Source organism: Zerene cesonia, chromosome 9 (assembly GCF_012273895.1).
Source record: "Zerene cesonia ecotype Mississippi chromosome 9, Zerene_cesonia_1.1, whole genome shotgun sequence".
Taxonomy (NCBI): Eukaryota; Metazoa; Arthropoda; class Insecta; order Lepidoptera; family Pieridae; genus Zerene; species Zerene cesonia.
In genome coordinates, this window is record NC_052110.1 from 2266718 (window position 1) to 2284432 (window position 17715).

At 34.1% G+C, this 17715-nt stretch overlaps 1 protein-coding gene across 1 annotated transcript in view; it reads right to left on the reverse strand.

The window, feature by feature from the left end:
• LOC119829144 (rho guanine nucleotide exchange factor 17) overlaps positions 1 to 17715 on the reverse strand; it is a 99825-nt gene that overhangs the window by 63467 nt on the left and 18643 nt on the right. The window contains exons 2-3 of the mRNA XM_038351544.1: positions 1286 to 1391; positions 4 to 356 (exon numbers count right to left, since the gene is read on the reverse strand). Of these exons, the coding sequence (XP_038207472.1) occupies positions 4 to 356; positions 1286 to 1347 (415 nt within the window). The 5' untranslated portion in view covers positions 1348 to 1391. The remainder of the gene's footprint in view (positions 1 to 3; positions 357 to 1285; positions 1392 to 17715) is intronic.

Genomic DNA, 17715 nt, shown 5'->3' on the forward strand with positions numbered 1-17715 from the left:
CACCGCGCGGTGGGCTATGTCGATGACGTGAACGCGGCGGCGGGACCGGAGGCAGGATGGGCGCTGTGTGAGGAGGAGGCGGCGGCGGAGGCGGAGGCGGCGGAGTCGGTGTGGCGTGTGAGCGGGGCATAAGCCGCTCGGTGAAGTCCTTCAGGCGCTGCTGGCGCGAGGGCCGCTCATCGCGCGAGCCGCGGCCCAGGCGGCGCTGGAGGCGCTCCAGCGTGCGGCGGTCCGGCTTGGCGCGGCCGAGGCACGCCGCCACCGCCTCCCCGGAGCAGCAGCGGCAGGGGCAGGCCCGCGGCGGAGGAGCACGACGTACCGTGTATCGTACCGCGCCCAGAGTCACATACGGCGACCTGCGCAAACGCCGATATATTTAGCGTAACGTGCTGCCCGCCAAGCGGTCGGACGGCAAGTGTGACGGATTTAGAGCGGACGAACTTCCCCCGCAACTCGTGGCTGAATTCCGGGAGGATTCCCCGCGACCCACTCTAATCGAATTATATTGGATCAGATGATTCGCATCTGCGTTCTCTTTGTAGTTATAGACAGTCGAGAACGGAGATTGAGGCGAGAGCTTTATGACGGACGTCGTATGTAAACTGACTGCTGAGATATTTGCGTCCAAGTGCAAGAATTCGCGGCAACCGCGTGAGGACGGCAGGTGGCAGACAGACAGACGGAAGACTCTTCGAGTATAAATAGGTGAACGTTGGCAATTTGGCAATAGGTCGACCTCGCGCCAATGTTTACATATCATATCTCGTTGCAAGGGACAAAGAAACGGATTATTTATTGAATTCCATGAATTGTTTCGCAAGATAAGAGGAAAGACAAATTGTTTTAAATCAAAGTGCAAACACTCGAGTGCTTCCACCTCCATACTGCCTACACGTGAAATATCATTAGGATTGAAGTATTTATTCTTAATGCACTGACTCAGACATGTTATTCAGCCGTTTAAACTGTGATACATACATAAATAAAAAACATTTATGGTAACTTTCACAAAATATAATCTTTGTTCTTTAGTTTCAAATTCTTTACATAGAATTAAAACATATTTTTGTATTTCCATGAAACATGCATTAAATGTATGTGAATTAAAGAAAATTTAATCGAATTTATAATATTAAGAAATTAATTGAATTATAAATGTATCACAATTGAAGACTACTCAAAAACCATAAAACATTTCATTAAAACCTATATACCATTTTAATGAAGTGTTCCAGAGCCAATAAAACTAATCTAATAAAAAAATCGAAAGGTTAATACAGGGGACCTGTTGTCGCGTCTCCTTCGGACGCCATTTTGCGGGGAGCGCGCGCGCGCGTCCGTCGCCATCTGAGGTCACGTGACTCCGCGCATGCTGTGCGCTACTGGCAACCCTGTGGAATAAATGTCAACTTCAAAATATGGCAGAGATAGACTTTTGCAGTAACCCAGCAAAAGAATTTACTATTGAATTGAATTGACTATTTGCAATAGTGGCAGAATCAGTCCTTAGTGGGATCGGGATAAGCCTTCAGTTTGTTTATACTAATGAATTTATTAATTTGGTGAAGGTACATATTATGTTTGTTTAGCATTTGTTGTAAATTTAATCTGGGTTTCATTTAAAATTAGGTATGGGCTAATAAAAACTTTTTGTACACGACCATTGACTGCAAGGCCTTGAAAGATTTGTGTGTAAAATAATAAGCAGTTACGTCTAGTAGTGATGTAGATAAAATTTATTTACAACGATTTCATTAGGATAAGGGTAACTCCTTACAACAAACTCTTGGTCATCGTGGAATATGGCCAAATCCCTCATACGACGCACGACGGGTCTCTGGATTAGATACAAATTTAGATAGATAATGGTATTGAGCATATAAGTATGATGATGATAGTAAAGAATTGTTAACGAGATCTGCTTCTAACGGAGTGAGGAAAGAAAAGAAAAAGCAAGCATATTGTTACCCAAGTAGATACTTAGGTACCTGTGGCGTGATGTGTTTGACAGTCTTTGGGTACAGGATAATATAGAAATATATTTGTTATTTTCCTTTACTTATCCCTAACTTCTATTTAATTAATAATAAACATTCCAACAAGTTATATTTTGGATAGTAACTAACCAAAGTGTGGAAAATATGAAACAATAGGAGGTACTCAATGCGTCTGTAATTTTTAGGCTTTATTACCCGATAACACCAGGTGTATTCAAATGATTGACCTGATTATTTTTGTGTTTAATAGATTAATTCAGAATCAGAGAGATTCATTTGGACCCATTTTAGAATTTGGAATGGAACATCCCCCAGAGACGTTGGTCATTTTTAGTAGTAAAGAGGTAATTATCGATATATTTTATGGTATCTTTTTAAAACTCAACACCGCTCAGGGTTGCATTAATTTCACACAAATGAGCATTAATTATGAAAACAGCGAAATTTAAAATTGGGTCAGCAATTCTTGCGTCCGCCCTCATTTAATATTCGACAAGGTACAGTTTTATATACTTTATCAACGTCCAAACATCGGGGAACAAACTGAGTCGAGACAGTGCTTTATTGACTACGCGATGGGAAATTTACTTTGAAATTTTCGTTTGTCATCAACTCGGAGTTATCATCGACCTATTAATAATAAGCTTTCAAACTGCCTTTGAAAGTGTATTTTTAACCGACTATCCGAGACAGAAGGTAATGTGTTTATAAATTAGTTAAATTGAAACGATTAGATGTTGCATATCTCTTAGACTATTTTAGTAAATAATTCTTTTGTGTAATTTACTGTAATTGAAATTGTCTTTATATCAATACAAAGTATATCAAATCTTTCACCACTATCCTGCTAAATACTCTTGAATAGAGATATACATTTACGAGTATGGTAGATAGGTAGGTCATGGTAGATGATATCTTTAATTTGATTATTTGTAGGCAGCTATGTTTGAACAGTTTCGAATTTCAAAATATAATTGAAATATGAATTATAAGAAATTGAATAACTAAGGCATATAATACACTAGCTGCGCCGCGCGTCACCACTTCTAATTTATCAAAAATAAATCGAGCGCTTTATCAAATCCGATGATGTGATGACGCTTTTTTTCAAATTATTCTTTATTTATAAACGTTTTCAAGTGCAAAACCACAATGGTTTCTGAGACGCTATCAGATTTCAAAAACGCCAGCTGCCGGCCTCCTTTGATCTCGCACAACAATACCGACTAAGGCATAAAATTATATGAAAACCAACAAAACAGAAAATTTACGTCCTACATAATTACGAGATTTGACGAGAACTTTTACTTTGATTTGGGAAACTTGATATACGTTTTATTTCTAACAAATCGTGTGTTGGCTGGATGCTATGCCTTTGTTGTTTTTATTGACTTTAAATCATTTTTCATACAATTCAGAATGATTAAATAGGCAATAACATTACGATCTGCAGTGAACCTTCTTTTGAGCGTATGAGATTTCAGCTGTTCGCTCCGGCTTCGCTCTTGGTACATATACCATCCATCCATACATATGTCATCCAGTGAAGATGCAGCTTCCTAATGGTGCGAGAAGTATTCAAATCGGACCAGTAGTTTTTGTATGAAGATTAAAAACATATATACATAGACACAAATGTTTTCATTTTACAACGAGCGAAATGGAGTTACTAAACTAAATATTCTGTTTTTGACTTTCAGGTTTTTTATAGAATTACCATAATATCCTGCCTAATTCCATAAACAAAAATATTTCTTATGTAATAAGTAATATCGTATATATTTCTAGCAAATTTAGACACATTTAAGCATAATTCATTTTCGAACAAATAATAATTATGAATCTGTTCATTGTAAGATATCAGTCGGAATATGAAGTTTTAATTACACTGTTTGATGTTTTATTTCACAGTATAAAGCGACATCTGTGAAAATGAAAGGGAAAGTAGGTTATCTCAGGCTATTGTATGACTTTGGGCGGGCGGGCGGTATGAATTAAGATTGCGTAAATCCCCGATAGATGTCGCGAAACGCAATACGCCATGTATCAATTCATTCTCATAGAAGTAATTCAGAGCATCGGCCGTTTTCAATATCCTATCCATTGTTTCGGTTACTAAAGTTAAAAAAATGTGTTCATTTGGACTTATAAAGGTAAATCACAACATCCAAAACTAAACAGGAAAAGTATGTCGAAACAGACTCAATAAATTCAAAGTTCTCTGTTTGATCACGTCGGTGTTCTCAAGATAGAGTTGTTTCCTTCATCGAAAAACTTGGCTTATTAGAACCGCAATAATGATTGATAGAACTGTAATCAGTTATCAAAGATAGATCTATCTGTGATCTTCGATACGATATTGAAAACGACCGCAAGGGTAATCAATGCATTGATTTATGGTGTTTTTCAATATCATATCGGAGATAAGAGAAAACGAATCGTTTTGACAACTCTGCTTTGCAACTCCGACGCGACCAAACAGAAAACATTGATTTATTGAGTTTGTTTGCCATAGTTGACCTCAGTGATTTTGGATGTTGCGATTCATCTTTTTGAGTGATTTAATTGATTTAATGTCCTGTGGCCCCTATGTGGGGCAGAGGGCGTCCACAGTGCGCCGCCATCGTCTTCGATCTTGGGCTACGTTCTTAAGTTCCGGCCTATCTTTTTAAGCGCAAATGAATATATGATACGTCTAACTTTAGTTACTGAACAATAATGGTAGGTAGGATACTGAACACGGTCTCTAGGAATAGATGTAGAAGATTACGAATCTTGGAACCTATAAGTCACTTAAAGACAATTTTCTGCCTTACTTGAATAAGGCTTCACGTGGTTCTGACCTCGTTTTGAAAAAAACCAAAACATTAAAAAAACAATAAACAAAAGTGTTTCTTTATGTATGTATCTGTATGTATCTTCATAGCCGATCAAATTAAGCAAAGAAAGACTGAATAAAGCCATACCAATACGTGAAAACCAAATGTTTCCTTATAATAATTTCACTTATTTACCTTTTTCGCTTATCTCTAGAGGCCACGCATCTGTATTGAATCCTCACCAGTTTTTATGTGACAACCGGATAAATAATTATAATTAAGCCAAGATAAAAGGCGCCTGGCTTATCTTTTATTTTGAGGAAGTACAATATGCAAGGTTTTTTGAATTGGCTCTTCTAGACGAATAAATTTATCTTTAACGATTTTAGGAGGCATTTACTACACAAGTATATTGAGATTGCAACATAAATTATTTAATCAGGATAATGATATAAACTCATGAGATTGTTGTATTGTCACCGATCCTTAGATCTGTCCGTTCAAATGAGTTAAAATCAAAACTAAAAGAGTTCTTTATAAACATACAGCTGAAGCTAATAAAAGCGTGTTTATAAATCAATAAATCCCTTGTACTTAGTCTTAGTCAATACTGTATGGATTACCTATCCTACCTATTTATACCTATTTATAGTCAATACTGTATGGATCTAGCACAGGTATCACAGTTCAGGTATTATGAGGTCTAGTCCTTGAAGTCAAACGTGTGCCACAGACCACAATGTCTCGGAGAACGATTCATTACACGATTATAATAATTTTAGCTAGATTTTCATTCCTTGATTGTAAAACCTTCATCTTAAGGAAAATTGAAGTAGAGATTGTCTTGTAACGATTTTAAAAGGAGTTTATAATGCTTTTGGATTACCAACTATGTCTATGGAAGTTGGCTAATACTTGGTGTGTTTTATATGTGCATAGGAATTCATTAAAACTAGGTCTTAGAGTTCAGAATGCCTTCGAAATGGTCATTTGACTTCCTCTTATCGACCTTAGGTAGACTATTATATACCTATGACCTAGGTATTTAAATACGATAGCACTAGCAAATGATAATTGTGCTTAATGGAAGTACCAATAAAATCCATCTCTGTTCTCTCGTCTCATCTCGTCTTTCTTTTAGGTATATGTGAGTAAATAGACATAAATACTATATCTATATATTTAGAGCATGCTTTGTTTAAACCAATTCAAATTATTAACGACAGTTTCAAAACAAAATTTAAATTGATACTCTGCCGTTAATAATTTTTCCATAAATAAATCCAATCACAAGCAACGTAAATAGAACATGCAAAAAACCGAATAAAGATGAGATAATGGGGAAACAACTTGGCAGGTCGCCAATTAATATACAGCGAATGTCACCCGTAAACACATATCCTCAGAATTGGATTATAAATTGGGAGATAAATGTAAATAAACGCATCGTGTCGTAAAAGCAGTTATCTATTTATACTGGTTTCCTAAGAGACTTATTTATAATGAGTGCGCTTAATGAATCATAGCGAATAAAGCTATTTGAAGGTATGTTTCTAAAGCTTTATGATAGTGAAAGAGATAAGATAAGAATATAACCGATACTTATTTTCTCCAGGTCTTTTTATTATATAATTTATATATCTATTATATTGATGACATTTTAGTTTGAAAACAAAAAAGATTTATAAGCGAAACTTAATAAACTTTACGTTTCTTCCGATATAATGAATACCAATGCTATAAAAATACGCAACGACTATATAATAAGCAACGACGCTGCACACTAGTTTTCAATGACTAAGATTTCCTCATAATATTTTCGTTTTATAAATATAATCCTTATTAAATATGATTATGGCACACTCGAATATGTAGGTGGAATATAGTATTGCAGTTGGTGTTTATGATAACTATATATTTTACTATAACATTATAAATGCGAAAGTTTGTAAGGATGTGTGTGTTTGTTGCTCTTTCACGCAAAAGCTACTGAACAGATTGCAATGACATTTGGTACGTAGACAGTTGGACAACTGGAATAACATATAGGCAACTTTTTATCCCGATATTCCTACGGGATACGGACTTACGCGGGGGAAACCGCGGGGCGCAGCTAGTGTATATATAAATTCAAAAGTATGTTCGAAAGTAGTAGGATTTCTTGCATGCAAAATGGATAAAAGTGTTGTATGTGTGTGGTTTAATATCCCATCATTACAATTAAAGTGTGACTATCTTAATTGGTACGGAAAAAACAAAATTCTTATACATTTTCTAGGAACCTGGGAACTGTATGCAATTTCCACTAACACATATAATAAACTAGCGGTCTACCTCGACTCCGCCCGTGGTACATATATAGCCTATAGCCTTTCTCAACATATGGGCTATCTAACACCGAAATAATTTTTCAAATCGCACCAGCAGTTCCCGAGATTAGCGCGTTCAAACAAGAAACTCTTCAGCTTTATAATATTATTAGCATAGAAATATAGATTACAAATGTAAGAGTGACTTCCAATAAGACCAATAATTAGGTACCCTATGAAGTAGCATTTAAAGTCGGATATAAGAAAATCAATACCACATAATTGTTTTTAATCAAAAAATAAACAGACTTCAGATTGTCAGAACTAGACCAAATTTACATGGGCTCACAAGGGCGGCACAAGCTTTCAAATAAAAAAAGAACCATCAAAATCGGTTCACCCAGTAAAAAGTTATGAGGCAAAAAGTCGAATTGAGAACACCCTCTTTTTAAAAGACGGTTCATAAACTAAACCATTATAACTAAAATCCGTTACAATATATATCCATAATGATCAGATAGACTCATTTGTCATAACCATCAACGCAACGACCGTATTATTGTCTCTCGTACAGTTAGATATTACAATCCAAGATTGACGAGCCTTGCTGAACCAACCTACGTACGCCCACTGTACTTAGGATTAGAATAGTATGCTTAACATACTCGATTATTAATATATTTAGCGATTTGTATGAATGGATAAGAAATAAAAGCGGTTCTAAAACAGAATATTTAGTTTAGTAACTCCATTTCGCTTGTAACTTATCTATTTACACGTATATAGTAAAAAGAAAACATTTGTGTTTATGTATGTATGTTTTTAATCTTCATACAAAAACTTCTGGACCGATGTGAATACTTCTTGCACCATTAGAAAGCTGCACCTTCACTGGATGATATAGGGTTAAGGGTAGGTATATGTACCTAGAGCGATGCCGGGGCGAACAGCTGGACTCTTATACGCTAAAGAAGGAACTGCAGGCGTGTTTAAGCTAAATATCATAGCTGTCTTAGCGTGTTTTTATTAACTTCACCTGTATGTTGGTTTGTATGCAACCGACTCCTTAAACTCGATTTTGAACACACTATGAAAGGACGGACCAGTAAAATATTGTATACTTATCAAGGATCTTATGAGAATAAACCTCTTAAGGATCACCAGCACCAGGATAAAATATTTAATAAACTCCTCCGGAACGGCTGGACCGATTGTTATGAAATTTGGTGTGCATATTGGGTATGTCTAAGAATCATTTTCATTGTGGGAGTCGAGCACGCTTCGGCACGAATTGGGCCAGCTCCCACCGGGGAAGTACCACACCCCCACAGAAAACCGGCGTGAGATAATAGCTTGCTATTGTGTTTCGTACGGTGAGTGGGGGAGCCGGAGGCCCATATCCTTTTCCTTACCCTTCCCAGTCCTTTCCTTTCTTCCTCTCATCAATCCTTTCCTATTCCCTTCCCAATTAAAGTCGGCAATCCATTTGTAGAGGCGAAAGGTCTACAATTGACCTTACGCCTCTCCAAATGTTCATGGGCGGTGGTAGCGCTTACCATCAGGCGACCCACCAGCTTCATTGCCGACTATGACATAAAAAAAAAAAAAACATCGGCCAACATCTATTTTTCATACCCCTAAATGATAAAAGTAAGAACAGTGTTTTCCGGGTCAGCTAGTATTATATATTATAGAAAGAATCCTATCGTATTCTATCCTACTAATATCATAAATGCGAAATCACACACACATCATACAAATGTTTGTAAGGATGTGTGTGTGTGTTTGTTGCTCTTTCACGCAAAAACTACTGAACCCGTTGCAATGAAATTTTTCCGATATTTTTACGGGATACGGACTTACGCGGGTAAAACTGCGAGGAGCAGCTAGTATCATAATAATTTTTCAATTATTTATATTACGTGGTGAAAAGGAAGCTAGAATAATTTCGATAAATATGCATGAACAATAATATAGTACGATACTGAAACAGCGGTTTTTTAAAATTATCTATTTTGAACATACTATTATCATATATAACGACAAATTTAATTAAAATTTGGAAAAATCAACAGGTACATTTAAATGTTAAAATTTAATGGTACTTTTCAATGATATAACGTAAAAATCTTAGTTATAATAATGCTTTTTAATCACTCGATTTAACTTGACTGCGATAACTACTATGCAGCAGTAGTTAAACAAGTAGCTTACAATTAAAACGGTGCTTAAAACTGTGCCTATTTAGAGGCGTATTCGTGTAAAAACAAGCATTTCCTGGCGCAACACATAGTCTTTTTTATGAAAATCGTAGGTTTAAGTATTCTAGAAATGGGAAGAAAAAAATGTAGTCTTATCCTATCTCATTTTACTTAGAACATGCTAATTATTGCCTCATGAAGACGCAGTGGTTTATATTGTCATATTTTATTTCAGAGATTGCCTATATTTATATTTTACTGTTATATTTCTTGCTATGTGTAATTATCGTAAGAATTATTCGTTTTCTAATGAAGTGAAAATTACTACTTAATTATTTTTTTTAAACTATGAACTACTTGAAACTTATTCAATCTTATTTCCGTTATTTCAGAAAAAACATAAATTGTTTGCCATAAAACACACACAGATTTCATCGAAAACTTGGCTAATTTAGAAAAACCACAACATGGTAGTTTCAAGGATAAACGATACCCATCCATCAGCAACCAAGGTCGGAAACCAGCATCACTACTCACCATCTTACACAGAAATAGACATGGAAAAGGATACTGCTTTATTGCATACAGTACGTATATATATACGTATATATTATACAGTAATAGGTAATGTCTAGAACTATTGAAAACATTCTATAGGAATATGGGTACTACCTAACCAAACTTTTTCTATGAACTTGACGAGACATAACGTCAAAGTAACTTGTAATAAATTAATAGGAATAAACAAACCATGATTGATTGAGGCCAGCGAAAAAACCAGCGATGCGTCATCGAGTTTTGATTTGAAGATTTGTACGACGCCGGTCTACGGTTGGGGGCACTCAAATGAGAGACGTCCACTCATTCGTCATTTGGCTGCGCAAGCGCATATACTGTCTAATTGTTTATGATACAAGATTGAATGCGTTTCAATACGAGATACATTTAACGAAAATAACCCGTTTTTTTTTATTCTCCCGTTTCTACCTGTTTATAATATTTAAAAATATTTCATGTGTTCGTATATAAACAAAGAAAATATTATTAAGTTAGATATTAGATATCCTTGTTAACTGATCGATATTATTAATTTATATTTCAAATTTCGAAATTGGCTCAACTATTCCAAACTCGTGTTTATAAGCACTTTTTAGCTGATCTGGATAAAATTGTACACAGAGAATAATATAATAATAATAATTTATATATAATAATGAATACATAAGACGCGTGAACATAGAATCAAGCCAAAGTATATACGATCAGGAGGATAAAATATTTACCTACGCACCATTGAAGCAACAGAGTTTTACTTTGTATGTATTTAACTTGTCATTACAACATAGCCTTTAGGCTGGTTTTTGTGTCAGGCTTACCGCACGCTGGATGTCGGTAGGCCGAAATGTATGTACCTCTATGCACCGCACACGTTGGGATCTACGAGTTATTCTAAAGCGCTTCAGAGGGTCATACGTTTCAGCCGTCAGCACTGACCGCCAGGGTGAATCTAAGACCAGCCTCATGGTACGCTTGACTGTTGGACGCAATCGTGTCATCCTCTCTTCTCGAAGAGGGCACATAACCCCGCGATGACTGCTTACAAGTCTCGTCGTAGCGTATGTTTGTGTGTGCGACCCGTTTCGAACGTGTAGGTTGTTTCCATACTGTTCTTATTCATTTACTGTGATATATTTTTCTTAGTATGAGGTTTAATAGGAAAATATTCTACTCAAAAACAGTTTTCGTATTTTTTGTACACATGGAATTAACCTAAGCACTGTATATATTAATAAATTTACTTAAAAATCTTTAATTTACTTGTCTCCATTTTTATTAGCTAATTAGAATATTTTAAGAGCTTATAAAGTTAATATTCATTAAAATGTAAATATTGAAAAGTGAAATAAATTAAAATTTTAAACAAATTAACTATCAATACAAGTATTTAGTTCAATCATCTATTAAAATAATCAATTAATACAATAAAAGCATAAATAAATAAATAAAAGCTATACAAAAATTAAGTACGCCATGTTTTTTTACAGTTTAAAGTGTGAGATCGTTTCATTATAAAATATGCATCAGCGACACTTCTTTTGCTAGTTTTTACATAAAGAAGCGTCTTTTGAAAAAGAGTGACTATGTTATGTCATTTTAATTTATACTTTTAATAACCTTTCCTCTACATTTCAGTGTGTTTTATTTCACATAAATCAATCTTATTCACAGGCTTTAATACTACCAAATATTTTCTTTGTTTAATTATAAAATCCATGGTTTCGTCACATATTACGAAATTTCATTAACATAAAATAGTACCTACTTAATCAGTTTGTTTATAAAACATCCATCCGCGTGGCGTCCGTGGCCGCGATTGATATCCGTTAAAAGATCTATTAGAGGCATCAATCATTACCTAAACCCCATTGCAACATTATATTCAACAAATAACTTTGAATTTACTATATCTGTCGTATAAACGAACGTTCTAGAACCAAATCGAAGTCGTTTTTACGTGAAAAAACTTTGAAGAATAATTATTATAATAAAATCACTCAATTGTCAATACTAAATAATTTTTTTATGGGATGCATAAGCATTCAATAAAAAGGATCGTCATTATCAGTTCAACGAGTCGCATCTATGGAACTATTTCCTTTCAATTATATGTATTTGCACGCTCTACGTCAAATATACACGTAACGAGTTATCAATTGCACAGAAAATGAACACTAAATATAATAAAACTACGATCAACAAATACCAGCTTGTACCATTCTAAGTATTAAGACAAAGGTCATGTAAGATGATACGCACGACACGTCGGCAACAGATACGTACGTAGTAATTGAACTATAAATGCTACAAGTTGTAGGGTCAGCAACAAAAGGCTTGATAACAAAGGTGATTCATAAAAAAAATCACGTGTATCCTGGTGTGGTATAGGGCTCGATTTTCTTTTTGGTCAATTAGGTGTTCAGCCTTCTGTGTCCTGCCTGCGAGACATTTTTTGTATGTAAGTCCCCACCAGGAATCGAACCCACAATCAAGGAGTGGGAAAGATAATTTGTACTGACTATAAATTATCGTACCAGTCTATTCAGTAGGTATATACATGAAATATGAAACTGCTTTACATTTTAATAACAGAAACAGTTTAATTAGAATTTTTCCAACTTTGATACAACAAGCGAATGATTAATGAAAAATTCTTAATTTGCTTGATAATTGTACAATGTAACTACATTTATCTAATAGAAATTGTATCATATATATAACATTTCCATAACAATAACAAACAGTTGCTGACTGTATCATTATCCTTTAGAAAGGTTCTTAGATATTAAAATCTAAGAATTGATTCGGATTGCAAATCATACCGGGGAAAAATTTTAGTCTATACATACACACACACACACACACAGTCGGTAATATAATAAATAATAATAAATCATCTATTTGTTTCTCCTCACAATTCACCGACTTTTGACCTCTACCACAGAATTTGTTCTATGAAAAATAACTGATTTTAAATTAATTTTGTTCACTTAATAATTCAGATTCTTTTACCTTCACAATATGTAGACGTCACACTTCGTTCGTATTACACAAGCAGAAAATAATACTCCATTGAATTACCACTATAGAGCATTACAAGCAAAACCGAGTGAAAAACAATATATTCAGCATATGTGGAGGATCAGTGTCACGAATTATTTAAAAGCCGAGTGTTTGTCTCGACAACTATTTACATATACACCTACTCGAGATTATTTCAAAATTACATTTATACTAGCGGCGCCCCGCGGTTTCACCCGCGTAAATCCGTATCGCGCAGGAATATCGGGATAAAAGTTGCCTATGTGTTATTCCAGTTGTCCAGCTGTCTACGTATCAAATTTCATTGCAATCGGTGTAGTAGTTTTTGCGTGAAAGAGCAACAAACACACACATATCCTTACAAACTTTCGCATTTTTATATTACAAGGAAGTAGGACTAGCGGTTCACCCCGGCTTCGCCCGTACACATATAGCCTATAGCCTTCCTCAATAAATGGACTATCTAACACGGAAACAATTTTTCAAATCGGACCAGTAGTTCCTGAGATCAGTGCGTTCAAACAAGCGAACAAACTCTTCAGCTTTATAACATTTGTATTGATTATTATTTATTTTTACGTTAAACTGGCCTTTTGATAGTTTAAAATACACATGATGTAAGATCATAGTCAGTTTCAAACTTCTAGTAAAGGCAAGTAAAGTATAAATTATTTTTTATGTAATACGATGAAAGAGATTGAGCCTCACAATACAGGGAATCATAGTGTGGGGTTCAATGCAGCATACGGAACTATATTATGTAATATTTTTAAAACAAATAAATAAATTTTTATTAAAAAGATTTATTTACTGTTAAGCTTTCTATCACGTACAAGAGTTAAAGCGAAAATAAATGAGATATTTCAGTTTACATGTCAATGTAAGCTCTTTTAGTTTCTACATATAATCGATATGAAATTTTAAAGCTCTGAGTTTTAACACATTACAACTTCGCCCGATAATTAAATGTACTCCTAAGAACAAAATTATCTGATCTAACATTAAGCGCTAAGAATATGCTTATATGCTTAAAGAGTACTTAGGTATTTATATAAAACTAGCTTTTGCCCGCTGCTTTGGACGCATTAAATTTGGAGCACTTTGATATAAACCTTCTTCTTGAATCACTATCTATTAAAAAAAACCTCATCAATATCCGTTAAGTAGTTTTAAAGATTTAAGCATACATGGGTACATAGAGACAGGGAAAGAGACTTTGTTTTATACTATGTAAGTTTGTAGTGTTTACGGCAGTTTTAAAATAAAAAATAATATACCTCATTTCGGAAAACTTTAAAACACGCTAAAATGACAGAATCAACTAAATTGTCTCCCTTACTGTTTTACAGAATAAGCGTAAGGAATTTATTTATTCCTAGCAACCCTTATTTATCAGTACAATACGATAAACTGATGAAATCATGTATTGTCATATATATATATTTGACTAGCATACCCGGGCCACGCGCTGCTGTGGCTAAGTAATAATTAATAATATTAAGATGATAAATTATTGAGATAATTAATCGAAATAAAAAACTATCCTATATCTTAAGTCGGACCAAATTACACATAAAATGGCATTGGTGAAGAGTTCATTGGGAACATTCATCATGATACTGGATTTTTATATATTAATAAGAAGATAAGTACACAAAAATTATCCGTTTAAAGCGAGTTAAAATTGAATCAAAAGGAGTCGATTACATACAAATGAGTCGTAAGTCCTAACCTTATATATACAAAATTACTAATAAAAGCTAACTTTGATGAAAAAGTGTTTGTTTTATTGCATACATATATCTTCTAATATATAAAATTCTCGTGTCACAGTTTTCGTTGCCATACTCCTCCGAAACGGCTTGACCGATTTTGATGAAATTTTTTGTGCTTATCCGGTATCTATGAGAATCGGCCAACATCTATTTTACATACCCCTAAATGATAAGAGTAAGGCAGAACAGCGTTTGCCGGGTGCAGCTAGTCTTATATATAAAATTCTCGTGTCACAATGTTAGTCTCTATACTCCTCCGAAACGGCTTGACCGATTCCTCTGAAATTTGGTAAGCATATTGGGTAGGTCTGAGAATCGGCTAACATCTATTTTTCATACCACTAAACGATAAGAGTAAGGCAGAACAGCGTTTGCCGGGTGCAGCTAGTTAGTTATAAAATATCTTTGCCCTGTTTTATTTCACAACATTAGGTCCAGAAAATTAAACTATCAATTGAGGTTAAAGTATCGTACAATAATTCGAACTACATGCAGTAAAACTCACGAAAATATAGTTAGACAAAGTATGCATCTCTTAACTTCATTCAAAATAAACTATTTTCAATCAAACATTAACATGCCTATAGATAAAAAATTAATAAGCAAAAAACCAACTGACACAACCTATCATTATTTCTCATATACACCGGTAGCCTAATTGTTTCCTAAAAGTATTCGCGAAGATTTATTGGTGTTATCTACCCGATTTCCTAGTGATGCGTTATTAATATGACCGAAACTTAAACTTTCATCAACCTTATTGCTATAGGCATACGAGCTATAACATCTACATATAAAACGTACAGAGTTCAATAATCGTAAATACGGATTTGAATTCTATAAGTAGGTATTAGAGATGTGATTCCATTGTTGATTAGGACGAGTTAAATGAACTTACCTCTACTTGACCTTTGAATTATATGAAAACAATTTGTTTCGTGTAGGTGTGGACGTCATAGATGCTGTGTCACAGTAATCTATCACAAATCACGATTATCATTCACCATCTTTATTAGAAGTTATGTACTAGCCAACGCACCCGTCTTGTACTGCGTATGTTGTACAAGAATACAATTTTTGAACGATTATGATGTTTTTTTTTTTAGAAACGTTTTTGTGTGAGGCGCACTTCTATTAAGCTATGTTGTTTTGACGTGAACAATTAATTGTTTGATTTACAAATGAGGTGATATATTTTTGTATAAATAGTTTAGCGCTTATTTAATAATTTATAAATAATGAATATGCTATCAATTTTAACTTGTTTAAATGTTCATGTACGTACATATAAGTAATAATAATTTGGAATTCACTTTTACGGATTTAATATTATATCTATAAAAATATGTATATTCCATTAATCAAATTCTTAAAAAAAGTCAAGTCTTTCAAGTATTTTCTAAAGTAATAACTGTATCATAAATAAAAGTATATTTAAAAGACGTAGTCTTTCCCACACAAAAGAATTTCGAAATAATTCATATTATCTTCTCAACATTGTATTTTGTCAACAAGTCACGAAAACTTTATTAAAAACGGCCATAGCATTAGCGATAACAGGTCATTACACGTATTATTTGTCAATAATTATGTCAATAACTTTATTAAGTGTATTCAATTTGAATAATATTAGAATATTTTACAATATTTTTATGTTAAACATCACGGCGGTAGAAAGATACCAGAAAACGACCGTTAAGCTGTTATATTAATGGTATTTAAATTGTTATTTGTGATAAATCTTTTATCCTGCCTATCAACCTATAACTGCCTCATCTGTATCTATGTATTTTTATATTATTATTAGGTACAATAATAATATTATAAAGAACTATCAAACAAACATCCTATGAACTTTTAGTCGTTTTACTTTATAACAAACTAGACGATCGTCCCAGCTATGCCCGGATATCTGATTCCTGTTTTATCCCAAGCACTTAATCGCTATAAAAATTATCCTATCACCCTAGTCAGCTAATACCTTCTCTGTATGCCAAATTTCAACAAAGTCCGCGTGATAGACGGACAAACATCCAAACAAACTTTCACATTTATAATACTAGTGTGATAAACCATACTTACTCTATATCTTCTCTCTCTATAGCTCTGTTTTGTAAGGAAAGTTTGAAGCCTTAAATTGCTTGATTTTGACTATTCGAGAACTTTCTACGTACCAACTACGGCGTTCATTGTAACCGAAATATTCAGAAAATTGATTGTTAATACCTATTGGTGTATTAATTCTATTACAATACGGCAAACGAAGCTCTGCCTTACTCTTTTCATTATGATGAATAAATTTTGGCCGATTCTCAGACCTACGCAACATGTAAAATTTAATTAAAATCGGTCAAGCCCTTCCGGGGAGTATGTTAGCTTACAATTGACACGAGAATATATATATAAAGAAAGAAAGAAAGAAAGAAAGAAAGAAAGAAAATAAGCTTTATAGATACTGATCTTACCACAGGACTTGTTGGTCCATAACTTTCTTTACCTAGGCAGAAGACACATATATTTTATTAATCAAACTCATATCTCCGCGCGCTTTCCCAGAAACCATTTCGAGAATAATATAAAATGTTATTAATATTTATAATGAATGTTTTAAATTATAACTGTACCCTTTATCTCAATAATCGGCATTTCAAAGGATTTCAAACTGGTTTCAATCGAAAACAGCTTGATATATATTAATGATTAATCGAAATGTATATATTTATTATTATATTTTCGACATCAATTAACATAAAACATTGTTATGTTAACAAGAACTTTTTGGTGATAACTTTTTTATTTGTGCTACATCGCTTAAATAAGAATACAGTATATTGTATGGCAATGTTGAAGCAGAAAACCGTTTTCAGTCATAGACCCGACCATTATAGTCCAGTAGTTTTAGGTCGATTTAGGCTTGCATTTCGGAAACGTAGCCAACCTAGCTGAAAATTCGTATATACTTGTATGTTGGCATGACAAAAGTAGTCTCAAAATTCACAAATGATTCTCCGTCC